Below are 19,830 nucleotides of genomic sequence, written 5' to 3'. Positions count from 1 at the left end.
TAAATAATTTCGCTGCAGTGAGCTTGAGAGACATCTGACAACATACCAATTTGGTAGATTTGTAAAGTGTGTTATTAGCTGGTAGTAAATAAATATCTGGGAGGTAAAAAAAGAAACTGTTTTTTCAACAATGATCGTTTACATTCTCTTCACTGCAGTGCCAGAGTCTAATTTAGGCCAAACGGGAACAGCTTAAAAACTATATTTCATTCAAACTAAACTTTGTTGATCCTCCCTTTGTGTGTTCCCTTTCTGTGATACCAACTACACAGGAACTCCAAAACTAATCTGGCCTGTATCAGATCCTGTCTAATTTCAGCTTCCTTTTAGAAATTTTAACTTCCCCCTGAGCTTTGCCATTAAAGATTTCTGTCAATGATCTTTGTGAAAAGCAGAAACATGCCAATAGTAGATACTGTGTAACTAAAGTTAAACAGTATCTCTACTGCCATGGTAAAATCTTAACACCTTGCAGTTTGAGCTAAGATGAAGGACAGAAAACCATAATATAGTTTTCCAGCTTTTAACTCAAGAAAATTAAAGAAAATACAGCAGACCCTCACTATCTGGCTGAGGTTAGCAGAACAGAGACCATCTTAAAGGGAACAGGACTTCAGGTTTTTATTAATGAGTACTGATTGCCTTAGTGAATGCTCAGACTCTGCACCCCAGGTACCAACAACATGAAACATGATCCAGGAAGTCCAGTTTGAGTAAGAGGCCCATGAGTTTGAAGGCTCATCGGACACTGCACAGTGGTTGAAAATACTTTGAAACAGGATTTCACAACTCTAGAGTTATCACGGTGACAATCATTTTACCTTTTGCTGCAACAAACACAAAGTAGATATGCAGTGTTAATCTAGCAAGGAATGTGTGCTTGCATGTATGCCTTGCCAGAGGAGAGTGAGAGTGCATTTTGCTGTGGCAAAAAAATTCTCTAGGTTCTTTTTTTTTTTTTTAGACCTGCCTGCATGTTTTTCCCTGGAGCCCTCTGTGTTGGCACCCCTGCTGCCTCAATGGAGTGGCACCATTCAATTGAATGAGGGAGCTGCATTTTTCAAAGTGCAAATTATAATCTTAAAAGAACACTTCACTCCCCAAATGGCCACTTGTATATCAGTTACTCACCCTGTATTATGATGACTTCTGTGAAGAAGACTTTGTTTTTCTTACCTGCCACGGTGAAGGCAGAATCCAAAAACGAAGAAAATTCTTGATGAATTGAAGTCATAGGGTCCACGTATAATAATAGCAAAACTATATCAAAATATCCGTCTACAAACTCTCACAAAACTCACACAGTATACTTCAAGGCTCATTAATCAAGCTGTATGTACGGTACGTCCCTTTTGTGTTTTAAAGGGTTAGTTTGGATTACCAAAGTTACACAATTTTCTTCACAAATTCAGCATAACACGGGGTGAGTAACTGCAATAAATGGCATTTAGGGGGGTGAAGTATTCCTTTACTATTAGAGGCTCTTTCCCTTCATAATGGTCATAACTATATGAATTACTTTGTGTAAGACTAACCTTAACATTGTAACAGCATGGCTCTTTCAGTAGCATACGGTACATAACTGGTAACATTCTACAACAGTCCATGAAAGCATTTTAAAGTGGACTTACAAGTGGACTACCTGCAGACCTAAAATGCGTGCTAACACAATAGGGACCCTTACTGAATTATGTAAAAGTGGCACGCTCCTAATTTACTTCCATCACACACTTTATTTGAAAAACCTTTCACTGAAGATGCCATTCTCTGTCACTAATAATGACTTTTTCAAACAGCATTTACCATTCACCTCTACATTTTTTCAACAGCCTACACTTTACTCTATCCCCTCACATCTGTGCTGGCAGCTTACCACTCCAAAGTCACCCTGAAAAGCCTCCCGTGGCTTCAAACTTTTAAGTCTGAAAGTCCCTTTGAAAGCATTCCCTCTTTGATGTGAGGAATGCTACAGATCAAGCTGAAAACTGACTTCAGCTGCTATCTACTGTGCTGGTTTCTGTCATTATGTGGAGGATAAATATGGATTTCATCATGGACAAAATGTGACTGAAAAAAAAAAAAAGACTCCTGTGGAGTCACTGATCCGGAGACAGGCCAGATAGCATCGAGTGATGGAGATGGTGACCCTGGCTGTGTGGAGTGTCGAGCACCAATCACCCCCCTCCCATCACACACACATACACCCACTCACCAGTCAGACAGGCTGCACCGCCCTCCAGTCGCTCTGACAAAGAGCAGCTCTGTGAACGACGAGAGATGGCCAGTGACATAGACACAACAGATAGATAAGGGCTGCAAGGATATTTATTCTGACTTATCCTGTGTAACTGACACAAGACAATGTCAGTGGTGCCAGTCCTGGTGATAGTGTTTGAACTCTTTCAAAGCCTCCCTGTTTTCTCACCAAGAAAAGCTATTCACTATCAGCATCACAGATTACACAGGGCTGAGCCACTAACTCCTAAAATAGGGAGCCCCAGGGGCCTTCTCAAATTTTCCAGGTTGTACCCTTTAGTATGACAAATACCCAGCTGCTATAAATGGACTGCTCTCATCAGATATTACATTTTCCCACACAAGAAAAAAAGTGCCAATCTTCTTTTCAAATACAAGTCGAAATCATTTAGACCTTGCAGAGGAAGAAAATATCTTGAATGACAAAAGTAATTAAATGATTTAAAGTGTTTTCTCTGGCCCCTTCTTGACCCATTCATACATACACACACTCACAACCACACTTAACACACACAAACAGAGGCTTGGGTTACAAGTGAATTTAAACAACCACATCCTTAATTACAAACAAATGATCAGATAGCAGCAAGCACATTTTCACCCCCGGGTTCAAATCCAGCTCCGTGAAGCCCACTGCCTGCTCCGCAGCGCGCGGAGGCGGATGGGGGTTGTTTGTTTGGGCAGGGAGTTGGCTTTATTAAAAGTAACCGGAGGAGGCTCGTGGAGGGTGAAGCCACCTGTGTTCAGTTTACCCACCTGTTTATTTACAGGGACGACTTGACCCTAAATTTAAAGCTGGCAGGACGCTCAATTAAGCCGTGACTATAGAATTAATAGGGATAAAGACCGTCTATTCGTCAACACTTTCGTTTGATTGAATTCCTATGACTTCCCAAAGCCTAGCGTGCGATTTCTTTTGTCACTGCTGCTTAAACACGCGTAAAAAGACATGACGTGACGGTACGCCAGTATTACACAGTCATAAAAGAGGAGCGGTAACTTCAGGTGTTAAGTTGCTTCATTATGCCGGTGTTGGCCAACCGGCAAGTTACTCGTATAAAGAACATAACACAGCTACAGTATCCTGTTCTACGTCAAACCACATCAATAGACCGTGTCCAAACTATTGTAAAAGCTTTCCCCGCTAACGTTACATTATTAACGAGACTTAGCCTACCTTCTTGGAGGAGCGTCCCGGCGCTCAAGAGGGCCAGCAACAGGAAAGCAGTGGAATCCATCCTAATAGAGAAACTGTCAGGGATTGTGGAGACGTCTGCTGAGCTTCAAGATATGAGGAGTTTCGGTCGGTCTGAGCTGTTCAAATACGGCCCGTGGATATGTCACTGTTGTTTGATAGAGGCGTGGAAAGTCCGAAACATACCAAAGTCTGTGACTAAGTGAGGAAGCGCAGGTGAAACGCAGAGAGCAGAATGAGAGGACAGGAGGAGAGGAGGGGAGGAGGAGGAGGCGGAAGCTATTCGGGCTCTTCGGGGCTTTTGCTTCTATGGTGCCTTGAGGTGCCGTCGGAAATATGTAAACTCCCAAATGCACGTGAAGGTCCGCAAACAAAGCCAAAGGCTAATTTGAGAAGTATTTGTTTTTCTGGGGTAGTCTGATATTACTTTGCGGAAGTGGCATCTTTGACGCATTCACGAAACAATAAAAAGCATGTAAAGTAGCCTACAACAATTTCTGCCGACAGAGCAGCATTGTCATATATTAGTACACTCATAGCCGGTATGACACAAGCAAAATCTCATTATCACTCTGGGAACACAGTGGAGGCTTATCTGATTATTGACAGGAAATTATTGGTTGAGGTGGCAAATTATGCAGGCTACAGGGAAGACACTGCAACTCTTATTTGTTCTGGACAGATTCTATTTCCCAAACACATTTCCATGGTTTACGAGCTTCAGATTAATGCTACAAAACAGTAGGGCTGTGGAAATGCATTATTCATTAAAGGGCCAGTGTGTAGGATTTAGGAAGCATCCCTTGGCAGAAATTGTATCTAATATTCATAAATGTGTTTACATTACCTTACAGTCACCTGAAATCAATTGCCCTGTTTTCGTTGCTCCATGGGGATAGCCCCATGCTTGCAATGTCAAGTGTGTGAAAACAACAATATGCATGCCCAAAATCTTTGGCATGAAATGTGGATGGCACCAGTTTGATGCTAAGTGGCATTGATTGGCTTTTCCTCAACTGCAATTAGACTGGCTGTCTGCCAAGCACTGCTGTCTTCATTTGCTTAAATGGCATAAGTTATTATCAGAGTTATTATTTCTTTTTAAAAGATAGCAACTGCGCATGAGCAATGTAGAATATCTCCCAAAGCACACATTTGAGTCTGTCTTTTGAAAAAAAGAGCAGCAGGGCAAAGCAATAAAGTTAGGCTTGCAAACATGCCTACCCAAATCAACAGCGCTCACAAAAGGGGAATTGAGCAGTAGGTGAGGTTATAACAGCAAGTTGAGAAGACTAGGTATGAACACAGTCAGATTATCACCTATAAAACTGATATAGCACATTTTGTCAAATTGTAAAATTGTGTTCTTTTCTGGTTTTGTATCTGTCCAAAGGTGGCCTCACTATTTTTCCAACTAAAAGCACCATGTTCATCATATAGACTATATTGTATATATTCCCTCTATTGCCCTGCACCAGCTGACATCTAAGTAGCACATGTATCATGACATTTTGTTTTCTGACCTAATTTACTTGAACACAGGTCCTGTACTTGTAAGGCTTCTATTAACTGAGAAAGGTTTACGAGGGGCACCTGAAGGCAGCATTTTTTCCGCCTTGTTCGCTCCACCTTCAAGCCAGCATTTTCAATAAAGCAACAGTTCACTGTTATTGAAGAGAATCCCCGTGTAATTCTTTTCCAGAAACTGTGTAGGGACACTCTGAACCTGTCCACCGAGGGTTTTCCCTCAAATCCCCTTCCTACAATACCAGACTACTGAAATACCCTCGTGCTTTTGTGAGTAGCTCCTTACCTGAGGGTATGTTTAAAGTGTATTTATAAAACTGCATATTGTCAGACAGATTAAATAGCCTGCAGTTGTGATTTGGTATTAATAAGACTTGATGAACTTCTCCCTTAAACGGAGCTAAAACAGAGTTTAAAACAAATAGACACTGAACCACTGTAGGGTAAGTGAATATCACAGGAATGTTACAAGTGAGGGGTGACATGTTGAAAGAACATCACAGGAATAATGTTAGCGTTTTTTATGAAGGGCAGCTGACTAAAACATCAGTAACATACTTTAGATAAAGTATATGCCAGCCAGAGTTTATGAAAAATTTGTATAACGTAATAAAGTTAGTATTACCTAGTGCTAAGTGTTCTTTTACTGATAACCACACTAGGTTATTTATTGTATTCCACTGTGGACAATTCCACATGATAAAACCAGTCTTTTTACACTGAAGTAACTTGAACAAGACTTGGACTGTTGATACAACTAATGGTGCGTGGGTTCAAATCAAGATAATAAAAATATCCAGCAAATATTACAAGAAGCATTAGCATCAACCCATTATGACATCTCCTGATGGACTTACCGGAAAAAATAGTGGACAGTGACACTTATTTTAAGAAAAAATACACCGATTTTTTTCTTGAGTTAGTAAGTGGAGCTGATAAAATTCAGTGTTGTAGCTTATATTGTAGTTTAAACATTTTGTTTTCTGTTAACGCTCACAGTCAGTGAATGTATTATGAGTCTATTGCACATTCCATGTTTTTTTTCCCCAGACTCTAGCCGCTAAGGTAGATTTGAATGAAATCTTATTGATGTTGAATAGAATACATTTTTTATGCTCTTCTCCTCTTCTCCACAATGTGAAAATAATGTAATACCTCATTGATTGCTGTAATCCACACGAATATTTCTTGAGAGGCCAGGGGTCAGTTTTAAAATTGCATTCTTGGAGCTGGTATGCATTCAGTGCTTGTTCAAGGACACTTTGGTGGCATGGGCTTTCACAGACAGAACACAAGACATTCAGATAAAGAACTGCCTTTAGAATGACAGTTGTGTCACCTACACACACTGAACACTGAGCACATTTACCCACACCATCTGTGGAAAGAAATTCAGCAGGCTGATAACAGTAGTTTGACACCGCTTTGGTCAGTAGCACTCAGAGCTGTCATGGTTAACATTTGGAAGAATGTGAACTCATAAAAAAATCATTGGACCTAGAACATAGTTTATACAATAGTTGAGAATCAGTATTCCTGCAGGCTGTTCTCTGTCCATGTGAGTTGACTTTGCAGAGCTGTTAAAAGAATATTGCTCGCACTGCCTTAAAGTTACAGTCTTGAAGATCTCCGTTTAGTTCTCTTTAGTGGCACTCATGGCGATAAGTGGTTATTGCAGTGTGTGTATTGGCAAAGACCAGGGCCACACTGCCTGTGTGAGCAGTGCATCAAGACTACATCTCTGCACTGCTGCGACTCACGCACGTGTAATGATCACATAGCCAGCTTTTTGCTGCTGTGCTGCTGCAGAGCTGCCTGCTGCTGTAAGTACTGTATTTTCACAATTAAAAGCCGGCATTTGGTTCATTTATGGAGCCGTGCAAGCCACTGCATTGTCAGCAACATGGTCCTGTTAACAAATGAAGGGATTCTGTCCAGAGAAATGTTGCAAGAGCGAGGGCTTTAAAGTTTGAACAGAAACTGAAAGTGTTGAGTTAAAAATATAAGTTTTTCCTGTCTGTGAGTGATTCAGACATTAAAACTGACGTGAAGGGTGGTACTATGTCAATATAATTATTAGAAGACCATTTTTACTGTCTAATTTTGCTGAAGAAATGCACGCTTTACAAAGAAAAAACAGACGAGGCTCCTAATCTCTAGATGTTCCGTGCGGGCAGTGTGGCTGCTCTTATCTGGTGATGGGGCGCAGAAAAAAGACAATAGTTTCTGCAATGCACACATGCTGCTCACGCAGGCAGTGTGGCCCAGCATAAGGCTTCTGTGTGTGTATGTTTGTGTGTGTGTGTGTGTGTGTGGGTGGGTATGGGTATGGGTGGGTGTGTGTGTGTGTGTGTGTGTGTGTTTTGACAGATTATTAAGGACTGTGCATTGCTTGTGATTTTTCCTGTGAATGTTCGTAATGCACAATGCACCCAGTTCGTAATACTGCAAATGCAAGGGCTTTCATCAGTGGGTCATAGGCTCAGTAATCATTGTGTTACCTCATTTGGCCATAGATAGACTTTACAGACATTTTTTAAAATTAATTTCTGTGAGATTATGACTGTAAATTGAAAAATCTACAGCATTTTTGTTAAATTGTCAGCTTTGATGTGCCATATGCAAACACTTGAGGTACACTACATGCCTGAAGATGTAGCCAAGATCTACCAGCCACCGGCACAGACCCTTCATCTTGTTTAAAGGACGAGGCTTTTGATATTTGATGTTTTTTGTTATTGTCAACATATCCCATGAAAAGACTAAAACAAACATGCTAGTCTGTCTCACGATACATTATGACTTCACCAGCCGTCTGTGCTTCTCAGCGACAATTGCTTTGGTTCTGACTGAAGACATAAAACTTCATAAAGGGCTTTTAATTTTTAAAGCTAAGACATTTCCTAAAACATCTGGTCTCTGGTGTTTTTGACAAATCTTATAAAATAGGAGGGTGTGCATCATTTCAGCTGCAGATTTGGTGCACTACTGAGTATTGAGAGTGGCAGCAGGATGATGCTGCATCATTTGGTGACAATAAGAAAAATATAGAATATTACCAAACTTATCTTTTAATTTAATTATGGAGCTGTTACTGTTTTTATTTTCTCTAGTAACCTTAGCAGTTGCTAAATTACTACAGTAAATAGACACCATTGCTATGTGACCATTTATTCTTTTTGTTCAGCAGACTTTGTCAGAGCAGATGCACGCCTAAACTATCCAACTTGTTTTCAGATGGTTCCAGTCCCTGGATGATCTGACTTTAATGTTTCAGTATATTATATCAGCATTTCATATCATATTTATACTTCATGTCTACCAATATTTTCATATTTGTTGTAAATGTAAACCCTTAAAGCAGGTAAAACACATGAGACATGTTTATTCTAATAAAATGTAAATGCAGTGATACTGTAGGCCTGTCTGTCTGTAGGGAAGGTGATACACAGAGGTTGGTGGAAGCCTCACTCGCTCAAGCCAGTGACCTAGAAAGGTAATAAAACAGGTAACAACAACAAGCCTGGGCCCAACATATAAGAAACTGTCTCCCATGTGCAGGGGACCCGAGGAGAAAATAAGGTGCAGCTCTGCAGGAGGACAGCTGATAACAGGGGCAGTAAGGCGGTCACCACAGGACAGAAACTCTCTGGGGACATCTAGTGGATAGGTGTGGCATGTGGCTCTGGTCAATAATTTAACACACGAGGAAGAATTCACAAAGACTAGATTGTGGTCATTGATAGCACCACATCATTTGCAGCCACTATCTAGCCCATGTAAAGGTCCAATTCGCAAAAGATATTGTACTCATTATACACAGCCATGGCTGAGTGCAGTTTGCCCCTTTTTTGCGTCTGATTACAATTATCCATATGGAAAAGTATAAATGTCGCCTTCACGCCAAAAAAACTGTGGACAGAACAATGGCAGAGAGAAAAAGAAAATTAAGTCAAAACCATATCATTTTTGTGTAAATTGTTTTCCCGAATTGTCTTCCATTTTTTAGGTGGTAAAAAACGTATTGGGCAGAATTGAGTAATAAATATGTGAGAGAGTAGAAAGGTCCGCTGAACTGTTGTAGTCTTGCTTGTTTGTATTGATTGGTTGAACATAGTCAATACAGCACTGGATACCACCATTTTTTAAAACCTGTTAGCCGTGTAAACAACAGACAACACAGAGCACAAACAACAGTTCCTGATGAAAAAAATGATGGAAAACACAAAGATACCAACAGTGAGGTACCAGCTTTACTCAGCGTGATGATAATGTGATTTTCACTTGTCAAGCAAAAATGACAGTGCTAATACTTGTTGGGAATAGAATGATGTTATGTGTTTTACTATAAGTTGTGTTTCACTATATAAGTTTTAGATGTGTGAACAATGAGAATACTGAGATGATTTCAGCTGATCTGAATGTGTTTGCTTTGCAGAAGTGGAGAAGTACAGGAGAGGAAGAGACATGAAGTCTGAGGAGCACATACCGCAATGCTTAGATAATTAGTTTCATATATGGTAAAAAGAATAGAAAGTGATATACAGATAGCAAGGTACAGCACGTGTAGGGAGTTGTGTTGTTCTCTTGTCTTTCAAAACAGGAACCACGCCCCCACCGCCAGCGGGAAGGAGTCAGATTAACACGAGGCAGGGGCGTGGTGTGGTGAAGGAGGAAGTGGAACTGCCAATGAGAAAAGGACAACGCCTTGCGTGCACAATGACACTCTGTTACGCTCAAATATACTGGGTCAGGGGAAGGACAGGAGGTCAGACTTCGTGAACTGACACACCTTTGTTGTTCGTCAGGGACGTGAAGTTGAGACCCAGAGCTCTGTAATTTTATTCCTTTACTGCTTAATAAACTACATTAACTGAGACCGAATATCTTCTCCTATTGCTTCATTAAAGAACACGCAGGACTGAGCTCACACATAGCACATTAGAGAGTAGGATGAGACTCTTAGTCCATCATACTTCTCTTCAGCATTCCTATTGGCTGATGCTACATCACTACTTTGAGATAAGAAAGTCAATATTGTGAGATACTAACTCATTATTTTGGCAAAGTTTCCCATTAAAGTGACTTACAAGATATTTTTTCATCACACTGGCACGAATGGGCTTCCGTAGCAGAGGCAATCTTTTAAATTTCAGGAAAGGAATTTAAACGTGACAGACAGAAACCTTCTTTGGGATTTAATATCCGAGTCTCCAGTAATTTCACTGTAACTGCGTGTGGTTATTAGCTATGATCTTTGTCAATTTGAGTGTTTTTGCAATGAGGTTCATTTGCATAGAAAGGGGCCAATTTTGTGTCAAATGTATGCATATTACCTACATGTAGGAATTGCACAGGAGCACCAAAATGCTATTTGCTTGGCAGTGCAGTTAGGGGTGCATTTCAACCTTTGTGGGTGCTTTGAAAATGACACAATTTATTTTGTCTTGTGCAGGTTTAACAGCCGCAAAAGCCACACAATCATTTGGTGAATTTACCCTAAAGGGTGCATCTTATTTTTCTTATCTTCATATTTGCCTCACTTCTACCTCTCTCTTACCTCTTGCTCCTCAGACAGACATTAAGAAAATTAAAATGTCCATTATTGCTGTGCAATAGTGAGTCAGGGCTGGGCATTAAGATGGAGGAGGAAGAGAAGCAAAGCAAAAAAAAAAAAGGAAGACAGATGAGAAATACAGGAGGGTCCGTCAGAACAGCTGCCCAGGCCATGAGTAACTTCTTAAATTAAAAATATCTTAAAAGTCATTGGTCTCTAATCCACACATCACAATGCCTGGACAGTCATAAGCATTTTTATTTTGAATCACCCAGGGATAAAACTCACAACCTCAGACACCGAGGTTAAGTCATGATCTGGTTGAGCTGCCTGCCAAGTGAGAAATCATTGATTGGCTTCACACTATGACTTAGGCAGTCAATAGGGTTGCATGCAGATTTCAGGCTAGTTTCAAAAATTCAGTTATCAGACAGAATTCTGAGGATTTCTTTTGAACTTCATCTAGACAGCATAGACCGACATCTGTAATTTAGTCCTTACAAAAATTATTAATCACATAAGTGATTAACTGATGTTTCAAGATGCTCTTATTTCCATTGACTGCAATAGTTTTAAAAAAAATTGCACACATCTGGGATTACATTTGTGGTAATTATGTTTTATTTAAATCTTTAATGTTTTTGTTCTCTGGGCTCTCAAGGCCCTCAGCGATATACAGTTTAGACTTTAAAATTACAAACCAGTGAAGAGGGTGAGCAGAGATTTTCATTTTAAATTTAAACCCCCAGCAGAGTGCTGTATTTAAAAGCCTGAATTTCACATTCAACACACACAGGGGGGTGCTGGGAGTATATTAATACCTTTATGTGTAACACATAGAGGCATAGTTATTCAGCAGGTGAGAAATTATATAAACTGTCTGGGAGCAAGCAAATGATTAAAGTGCCTCCTACTGGTTTATTTGAGGAAATACTGTGTAAGAAAAAAATTACTCATACATGCTATTGTCTAAATAAAATGTAACTTTTAATAATACAACTATTCCAAATATTATCCAATAAAATGGCAATTGTTGAACTCTTACTTTGCTGTGTGTGTGTGTGTGTGTGTGTGTGTGTGTGTGTGTGTGCACGCACGCGCATGCGTGCGTGTGTGTATGTGTTTTATTTGTTAGGATCCCCATGTCAAACATTACAGTCCACCCCCGTTGACAGATTTGTAAACAGTCAACACAAATGGAAAACACACGACATATTAGAGAATAGCAAAACTTATACTGATATATGTATGTGTGCATATATGAATATATGTATGTATGTGTGTTTCAATTTAAACAAAATCTCTAATCTCTAAACTCTGTTTCACTTGACTGTACTGATATGATGGAGTTTTGGATTGTACAACCTTCTATGTTGAAACTAGAAGCGCAGTGATCGTCCTTTCTGCAACTTTTAGCAAGTTGAGATGGAAGTGCATTGTATTAATTTTAGCACTATAAGGACATTGGAAAGCAAGGCATGTCACTTTGATCTGTATTAGCTGGAGTTTAATAGCAGGTTTAAAGTGTTTTCTACATCACCTTACAACAGCTAATGCCTTTCCCATTCCATTGCCAATAGTATAGATGTGTTTTGACCGGGACAGTCTGTTGTCAAGGGTAATTCCCAACTTGCTGGTTGGGTGAATCATTTGTAAAGAGTTGAAGTTTTGGCTATTGCCTTAGAGAATGATTTCAACCAAATACAATGTTTTTTGTTTTTTTTTTAATGTATCATACCAGTAAACATTGAGACGTTGTCTGACCATTGTTTGAATGTCCAATCAAGGCATCCCTTGTGGTTCAAAAATAGTTCCAAAATGAGAGTTGTGTTGACGTCCACGGCATTACCTGGTAAGCAGCTGGATGTCCTTCCTGGGAATCCTGGCAATGTTGAAATAAAATGTTGAGATGCACAAATTATAAACCAACATTGACTGACATTAGCTGACAAGAATCCAACCATAGTCTCCTGGGTGAATGTCCTGTGCTTGATCCACAACAATTTTCTATCTAAATGATCTTTGTCGCTTTGTATACTACAACACCTGACTTTGTGGCAGAAAGCTCTGAGGGCTACTTCTTCCTTGTGGAATCACAGATGGCTTGGAAAAAGACTCTTGGCTCTTAAAGACACTGCAGGCTTAAAACAATGAGACATTAATGGCATAAACATGTTTTTAATATTTAAATTATGGGCGTCAAGTAATACTAATCTTTGGATGTAGAGTGGACAACTCAGCATGTCTTTCTGATCTCAGCCATTTCACAACCAAACAAATTAACTGTGAATAAAATGTTATATTATATATAAAATAAAAGATACCCACATTTGCTTTTTTAATAGCAATAATATTATCAATGTTTCCTGGTTTGTAAGAGAGGGTCCATCCTGGACCATTTCCGGCCAGGTACACAACATCACCATCCAATCAATGTTTGCTGAGATGTGTCTGTTTGTTTTCAAGGATCCATTTTCTAATCATATCCAGCACTCTCTTGAATATGGTAGATCAGATAAGCAAGTGTTATTGCTGATTCATATACCTTAGTGTCATCTGCATACATCATTAATTTTGCCTTATTTTTGCAACGGGAGATTAATCAGTAAAAATCGAATAAAAAGAGGACCTAGGCTTCTGCCTTGTGGAACTCCTCATTCCACAGACACGCTATCTGAGAACAACCCTGTCTCCTACAAATTATGTTTGTTTGTTACCAAACTGCTTTGTTAATTCTGTCCTTTTGGTAACGTTATCACTGTCTGGATTATGTCCAGAGACAATGTTTCTTTAAGGTGACAAAGCACTGCATCCATGTACCACTAAGGCATCAATGGTTGGGGATGATGGCAGGTGTACAACGTGCAGGACTCTGGCACCAGAGCTTCAGGTTAGCGTCCAGACTCCTGTCTTAGGTTTAGGCAACAAAAGCACTTAAGGTTAGGGAAAAATCGTTTTTAGTAAATACTTTGCTGATACGTTCAGTATCAACATTTTTGCAATATATTTAGCAACATTTTCTCTATGTGAATAGAGAACATAATTTGCTTGAAGTTTCCCTCACAAAATATTTGCTGTTTGAAAGTTGTATATAAATGTAACTTCTAGGAGACAGTGCTGCTGAATTACATAAGAAAACTCTTTGATCTATTTACCTGATAGCTCTCAATTCATGCAGCTGCAGATGGTCTAAATCCATAACACTCAAGCTTTTCAAGAAGAAGCTTGTGGTTAAAAGCACCAAATACTGGGTCAAATACCAGGTCATTTTGTTGGCCAGAGCTCTGCACCAGTCATCTGTCATTTGCATCATAGCTGTGTATGTAGAGTGTCCCTTTCTGTAAGATGATAGAAGTTTATTATCAGATTATTTACTGAGAGGTATTCTAGTATTTGATTAAATGCTGTCTTGCTTAGACCTGGTAACAAGCTTATGGGACAACTATTAGGGCCACTGGGTGATGTTTTCCTATAATAACTTCTGCTTCTTTCCATGTGCTAATTCTTTCCTTCACTTGTATACCTTGCCTCTGAAATAATCATTCAATTTAAGGTCCCTTCTCCCATGCACGTAATCCCCACAGGTTACAGGGGGTCACATCCCCCCAATGTCCACCAGGGGGAATTTGACCTCCCAAAAATTGGCATCCATTGATATAGGTTCAAGCTTATGTGTTTAATAACACTTGGTCAGGTGGAGGCTGCATTCATTCTGCTAAGCGTAGTGGCGTTAGATACCACAAATGAAATCATTGGGTTGCTGGTCAAAATGCGCACATGGAGTGCACACTGTCTGTGGCACACAGTCCTTACCACTCTGTGTCCTGTGTTTTATTGAACATCCAACCAGCTGCTGGTTAAAGAGTTACTTCTGAAAATGCAGAGAAATGTTTATTGTTTTGTTTTTACAAAATGTTTTGTCAGGTGGGTGTGCATTTGGATACCAGAGTGCAGCGTGGACCACACATACCTGCCCAAACCCAAGAAACTAAGCCTGAGAGATTAATTTCACTATGCATCAATCAGTTATGATAACCCTTTGATGTTTTCAGGAATGATTATGTGATAGCCAGTCAATATTTGAGTCTCCTGCAAAATCAACTTCCATATTTAATTCACAGACTTTATCTGGCATCTCCCCAATAGCCTCTAAATAATTACAGTTTGAGCTAGGTGGTCTATAGCAGCAGTCCACTGGAATAGATTTAATGTGAGGTAGATTAACTTTAAGCAATAATACCTCAATTCCATTCCACATAATTTCCTTTCTAACTCTCACTATGTGTGTGTCAGACACAGACAGAGAAAGAGAGTGATGTACTTTGAAGCCTCACTGATGACCACTTTTGCTTGCTGGCAGATTCAGTCTCAATGATTCTCTTGTCATCCTTTTTTATACAACCCCACAACTTCTCTCTCTCTCTCTCTCTCTCTCTCTCTCTCTCTCTCGGTAACTGAGCATCTTGCTGATAGAGTCTCCCTTTGAATCCATGGTGCAGTTTTCAGTAGAATTGAAAAGGAAATTCCATCCCATTATTTACAGGCAGAGTTAAACAAAGCTTGTCATGTAGATGAAAGTCAATGGCAAGCTGTGCAAGTAAAAGCACCAGGTTGGCTAAAGTTAGCAGTCCAGGTTCAAAACACAAAGGAGCAACAATAGTCACGCTTAGGACAGCTGTAAATTTCAAAGGTGTAGCTCCTACTGGTACATCTGGGTAGAGCGGAACAAGAGAGTAACAAGTGGGACTTTTAGGGGAAAGGAGAAATATGTCATACTGTAAGTACTTTAGTAAGTGCTGGGTACCTACAGTATTGGGTATTTAAGAAGAAAGAAGAAATGATTGATACTGTTAAGTGTTTTTGTAACGGGCAGTCCTGGTAAACACAGCTGAACAGTTGACAACAATGACATCCTGTGACACCTGTTAAGTAATTACAGTATAATGTATTTTCATAGCTGATGGGCGAGCCTGGTCTCACTCTTAAGTCGTCAAAATACGATGCTTGGGTAGTGACTTGTGGCGTCAGAAACCAACGAAAAAGGCGTCCTTTAACATCGGCATGATACACGGCTAGTTGCCGTTATAGTTTAACGGTGCCCTGTGGCGTCAAGGGGAAACATGGCAGGACAACGACGAAAATTAAGGCGGTGAGAGTCCGTGTGGGGCAAACACCTACTTTCACCTGAGAGAACATTGTTCGCATCCCATAACATTCTAAAGCCAAACCCTGTTCTTTTTCCTTAACCTAACCACATGTCTTTGTTGCCTAAACCCAACTATGTGTGTTTGTTGTTGATGGAAATTTCCTGTGAAAACGGAAGTGTATCTTGAAAGAAGACAATACATATAACAGGCAGAACTTGACACAGTGTTCCAGAACGTCAACAACCAACGCACCTAGGGTACCTTGCACGTTGTATGTGGACGTGGAAAGTCCATGACCATGCACGTGACAAGGTCGGAGTGAGAATGTGTTGGATGAGTTAACAAAACGTAGAATTTTAATGGATGAAGTACAATAAAAACAAATGCCCTTGCCATTTGCAGTTGTGACAATAATTTCTTTTTTGATAGGATTATTTTTTGGGTCTTTTGCCTTCATTGATAGTACAGCTGAAGATGGACTGCAAAGGTAGAAGAGAGAGGGGGGATGACACAAAGTAAAGGGCCATGAGTTGGAATCGAATCTGAGCTGCTGTAAAGGACTCAGCCTATGTGGGGCGCACAATCTATCCGGTAAGCTACAGGTCACCCCTTGATAATAATTTTTTTAAAAGGGTGCCTGCTAAAGCTAAACCCACACTCCAGGAGATTATTATGTCAATGTCTTCTACTTCATTGTATGATTTGAAAGAAGAAAATGGAGGAATGGATCTAGACTTTTTCAGATATGCTCCTAGCAGGCGTGCTCATCCACAACTCTGTTGAAAACAAACTTACCTTTCTCAAGTGCACGGCTATGAAATGCTTGTATTGTCATTCAAGGAAAAAAAAACATAATACAGTAATGTGATGCTCTCCTTTTCTTACCCTTTAATTACACAGTTGAGAGTGATGTGGTGAACTGGATTAGAATGTATCCACTGTTCTACTGTTCTTATCCTTTAATTACACAGTGAAATTAGTGATGCAGGTTGGATTATGAAGTTTCCACTCCTGTCCTGTCCTTACTGTTTAATTACAAAGTAACGAGCTGTGAGCTTTCCCTCCATTCTTACTCTATAATTACAAAGAAACAACACAGCATTTGGGCTGGAATTTAAAATGTTTATATTCAAGAGCAGGGGCTCTTGCAAAGGTTCGCCACTTGTTGCTGACCTCTGCAAGAGCCTGGCCAAGGCATGTGCAAGCATGTGCAAGGGGCAACTCTGGGGTTAAAAGGAAATGGCAGTTTAAAGGAAGTCGTGTGATGTCAGCAGTGAACGTTGGTCTTCTTTGTGTCATTTTTGCACAGACATCTCTATTATGAATGTGTGTACCCCACTTGTTGCAGATAATATGAGAAGGTGAGAGGACTTTAAAGTGGTGAGATACAGAGTCTATTATTTTAAAAAAAAGTTTGTCGGCCTTTCTGTGGTGTCTATCAAACTCATAAATAAATCCAGTGAGTGTAGGTATAGGCTAAGAGAAAATACATTTGAAAATTTCAAGTGGCTCTACCTATTTAACGTCAGCAATTTTTGTCACATTGTTGCAGGGCAACCCAGTTTTAAAAAACATTTGTATGGTTGAATACAGAGTTTAAAATTGTTTAAAATGGATACCGTACTGTTGAGTAAAAACTGTTAAAATCACGTTAGCCTGCCACTGGGCAGCAAAGGTTAGCTGCTCGAATGATCAGTCTGGCTAACACCTTGGCCCTATTTCAGAGAGCAGGATTAGTGAAAACCCTGAGTATGTTAAGCCTGAGATGAGGGAAACTCACTTCATCTAAGCCTGAGACTGGTCGCCCACCGAGCGTGTAGCAGGAAGGAGAGACATGGTGTGCCCTTTTGTGCACAAATTATTAGGGGCTGTTGTGTTAGGAGAACGTGATTAGACCCCGTTTGGACGTTTTATCGTTCCCACAGGAGTGTCTATATGAAGTATACTGTTTCACCTCACACTCTATCATTTATCTAACAATCTTCTACACCCAAATATATCAAATATTACAAATCATGGATTTGCATTATCATCAGAGCAAATTTTATACATTGCCCTTTGATTCTTTGACAACAGCAATTTTCTTAATAACACTGGAGATATTGAACACATCGGTGAGGCAAGGTGAACCGGAGGTCATTTCACGGCAATTCAGCAAATCAGTAATTCAATTTATCTCAGTCTAATATTGCAAGAATGAAACAAGTATAAGCAAAATTTACTTACCAGTCTGTACAAAATTTTTGTGTTTTATTTTGAGTTGCTGCCAAATGTGTTTGGGCTCCATCAGATTACAGCTGAATAAGAGGATATGGCAAATTATATTAAAATATTTGAACATTGTTAATATATAAAAATGTTTCTATATTTTCTGTATATTAGACACACATTAATGCATCACATTACCTCGACATGTTCGAAGACCACATTGAAATTGAAGTCATTGAAATCTCTAATTCAGTTGGGGTGAAATAAATGGCTCAGCTTTTAACTCTGCTTTCTGCCAAACTTGTCATTTGCAAGCAATTGATGATGGCTTTTGCTGCTCACTGTGAATGTGCTTCCCTCAGGGTGAACATACTCAAGGTTAATTGAGTTAATTCTGATCAACTGTTCTGGAACTGAAAACTCAAGAGTTTCCCAGCTCAGGCTTAGTCAACTCGGCTATCAGGATTAGGCTCAGAGTTTGTTGAGCCTGCTCTCTGTAATAGGGTCCTGAAGCTTGCAGTGTAGCACACAGTTAACCTGACTATTACCACAACTAACCATCTGTAGTGTAGAGCCTGGCTTCACTGTCTGTGTAGTGTTGTTAGTAGAAACCTTTTTAAAGCAAGAAAGATACCTTACCCACACCCACCAATCATATCGCTGCACAGAGGGAAGAGTGTTTCTACTGCTAGGCAAAGGTGTACAGAGACAAAAACATCATTATTTGTATGTATTCAACCAACGAAATGATCCATCACTATATCTGCATTTGAATAGAAGGCCAAAGGTGGGCATTGTTTATACCTGAACTCATGTTAAATAATGATAAATATGTTAATGTTCGACTTCATGAATTAATCCAGAATTGTATTAAAGCCATAGTTGGTAATGTTGGAGAGCTAGCAAGATTTGAAAGCGGTACCTCCTCTAAGCTCCGCCCCCTGCTCCCCCTCCTGTCAGTGCTCTGTCCAAAGCCAGGAGCCCAGACATGCCTGAATGTGCATCCTGCAGTGAGCAGAGCAGAGGAGAGCCGAGTAAAATAACAAATTCCCCCAAAGCAAACAAATAATTACCTGTCCAACAGAAAGACAGCAACCTCTGCATCACTTTTCAGGCCCTTCAGCTCCCTCAGTTGTCTCCACCGTTCAAAAGCTGGACTGCTGTTGATGTCTGGTTTGTCCTCTCACTTTATCTTTTTCTGCCTCTGACTTTCTCTTCTCAGCCTGTTTAGCGGGGCGAGCCATTACAAGTAACACTGGAAGTGGTACTTTTGGCTGCATTTTCTCTGCCATTGTGCAGCAAACTCCTGCTAACTCTGTATTTCTACTGACGAGTGCTGAATATTTCCGGCAGCGGTGACATGTGATGAGTGCGCGCAGGGAGGAGGGAGGGAGGGACGTAGGGGGGCTCAGGCAATATGAGACATGAAGGCATCTGATTGGTTCTTTCCATTCGCACCGAATGGCAGGGATTGGTCAGAGTTTTTACAGGCCTGCAGCTGCCACAGACGTCTGATTTTTTTCATTCCTTTTTCTGAACACATCATGTATTGACTACTCTCAGGATGGAAGGACCATTTTACCCAGTATAATAAAAAGTGTTTCTGAACAGGATTACCAACTATGGCTTTAATTTCAAAGTAAGTCAGTACCACTAAAGCCCCATTTTTTCTGGTGCCTGCAGGTGAGGTTTTGCATCTTTGTGCATGTCATACAAAGTGGACACCAAATCAAGTCATTTCAACATTTCTCTACAGCACCACCAGTGGTCAAAAACTCCACAGAATACCTTTAAAGTGGACTGTCGCTGCAGTGTCCCCATTCCATACAGCAGAGGGGTGGTGGTATCTTTTCAGGAGGGCTTTCCCACCTCCTTTGCTTGACCAGCTGTTTTTGACTCCTAGTTTTGACAATGTGATATTCAGTTTCAAAAAAGGAAAC

The 19,830-nt window shown here is 40.1% G+C and overlaps 1 protein-coding gene across 4 annotated transcripts in view; it reads right to left on the bottom strand.

The window, feature by feature from the left end:
* alcama (activated leukocyte cell adhesion molecule a) overlaps nt 1-3,676 on the bottom strand; it is a 102,886-nt gene extending 99,210 nt beyond the window's left edge. For 3 of the 4 annotated variants that reach the window (XM_033644335.2, XM_078172208.1, XM_033644325.2), the window contains exon 1: nt 3,434-3,674. In XM_033644335.2, the coding sequence (XP_033500226.1) occupies nt 3,434-3,494 (61 nt within the window). In that variant the 5' untranslated portion in view covers nt 3,495-3,674. Of the gene's footprint in view, nt 1-3,433 lie in introns of all 4 variants that reach the window. The other variant, XM_033644317.2, reaches the window with a different exon arrangement.
* Between the last annotated feature and the right edge of the window lie 16,154 nt (nt 3,677-19,830).

The sequence above is a fragment of the Epinephelus lanceolatus genome, chromosome 11 (assembly GCF_041903045.1).
Source record: "Epinephelus lanceolatus isolate andai-2023 chromosome 11, ASM4190304v1, whole genome shotgun sequence".
In the NCBI taxonomy this organism is placed as follows: Eukaryota; Metazoa; Chordata; class Actinopteri; order Perciformes; family Serranidae; genus Epinephelus; species Epinephelus lanceolatus.
The sequence above is the reverse complement of the archived record's forward strand: the minus strand, read 5'-3'. Positions and strand labels throughout refer to the sequence as shown.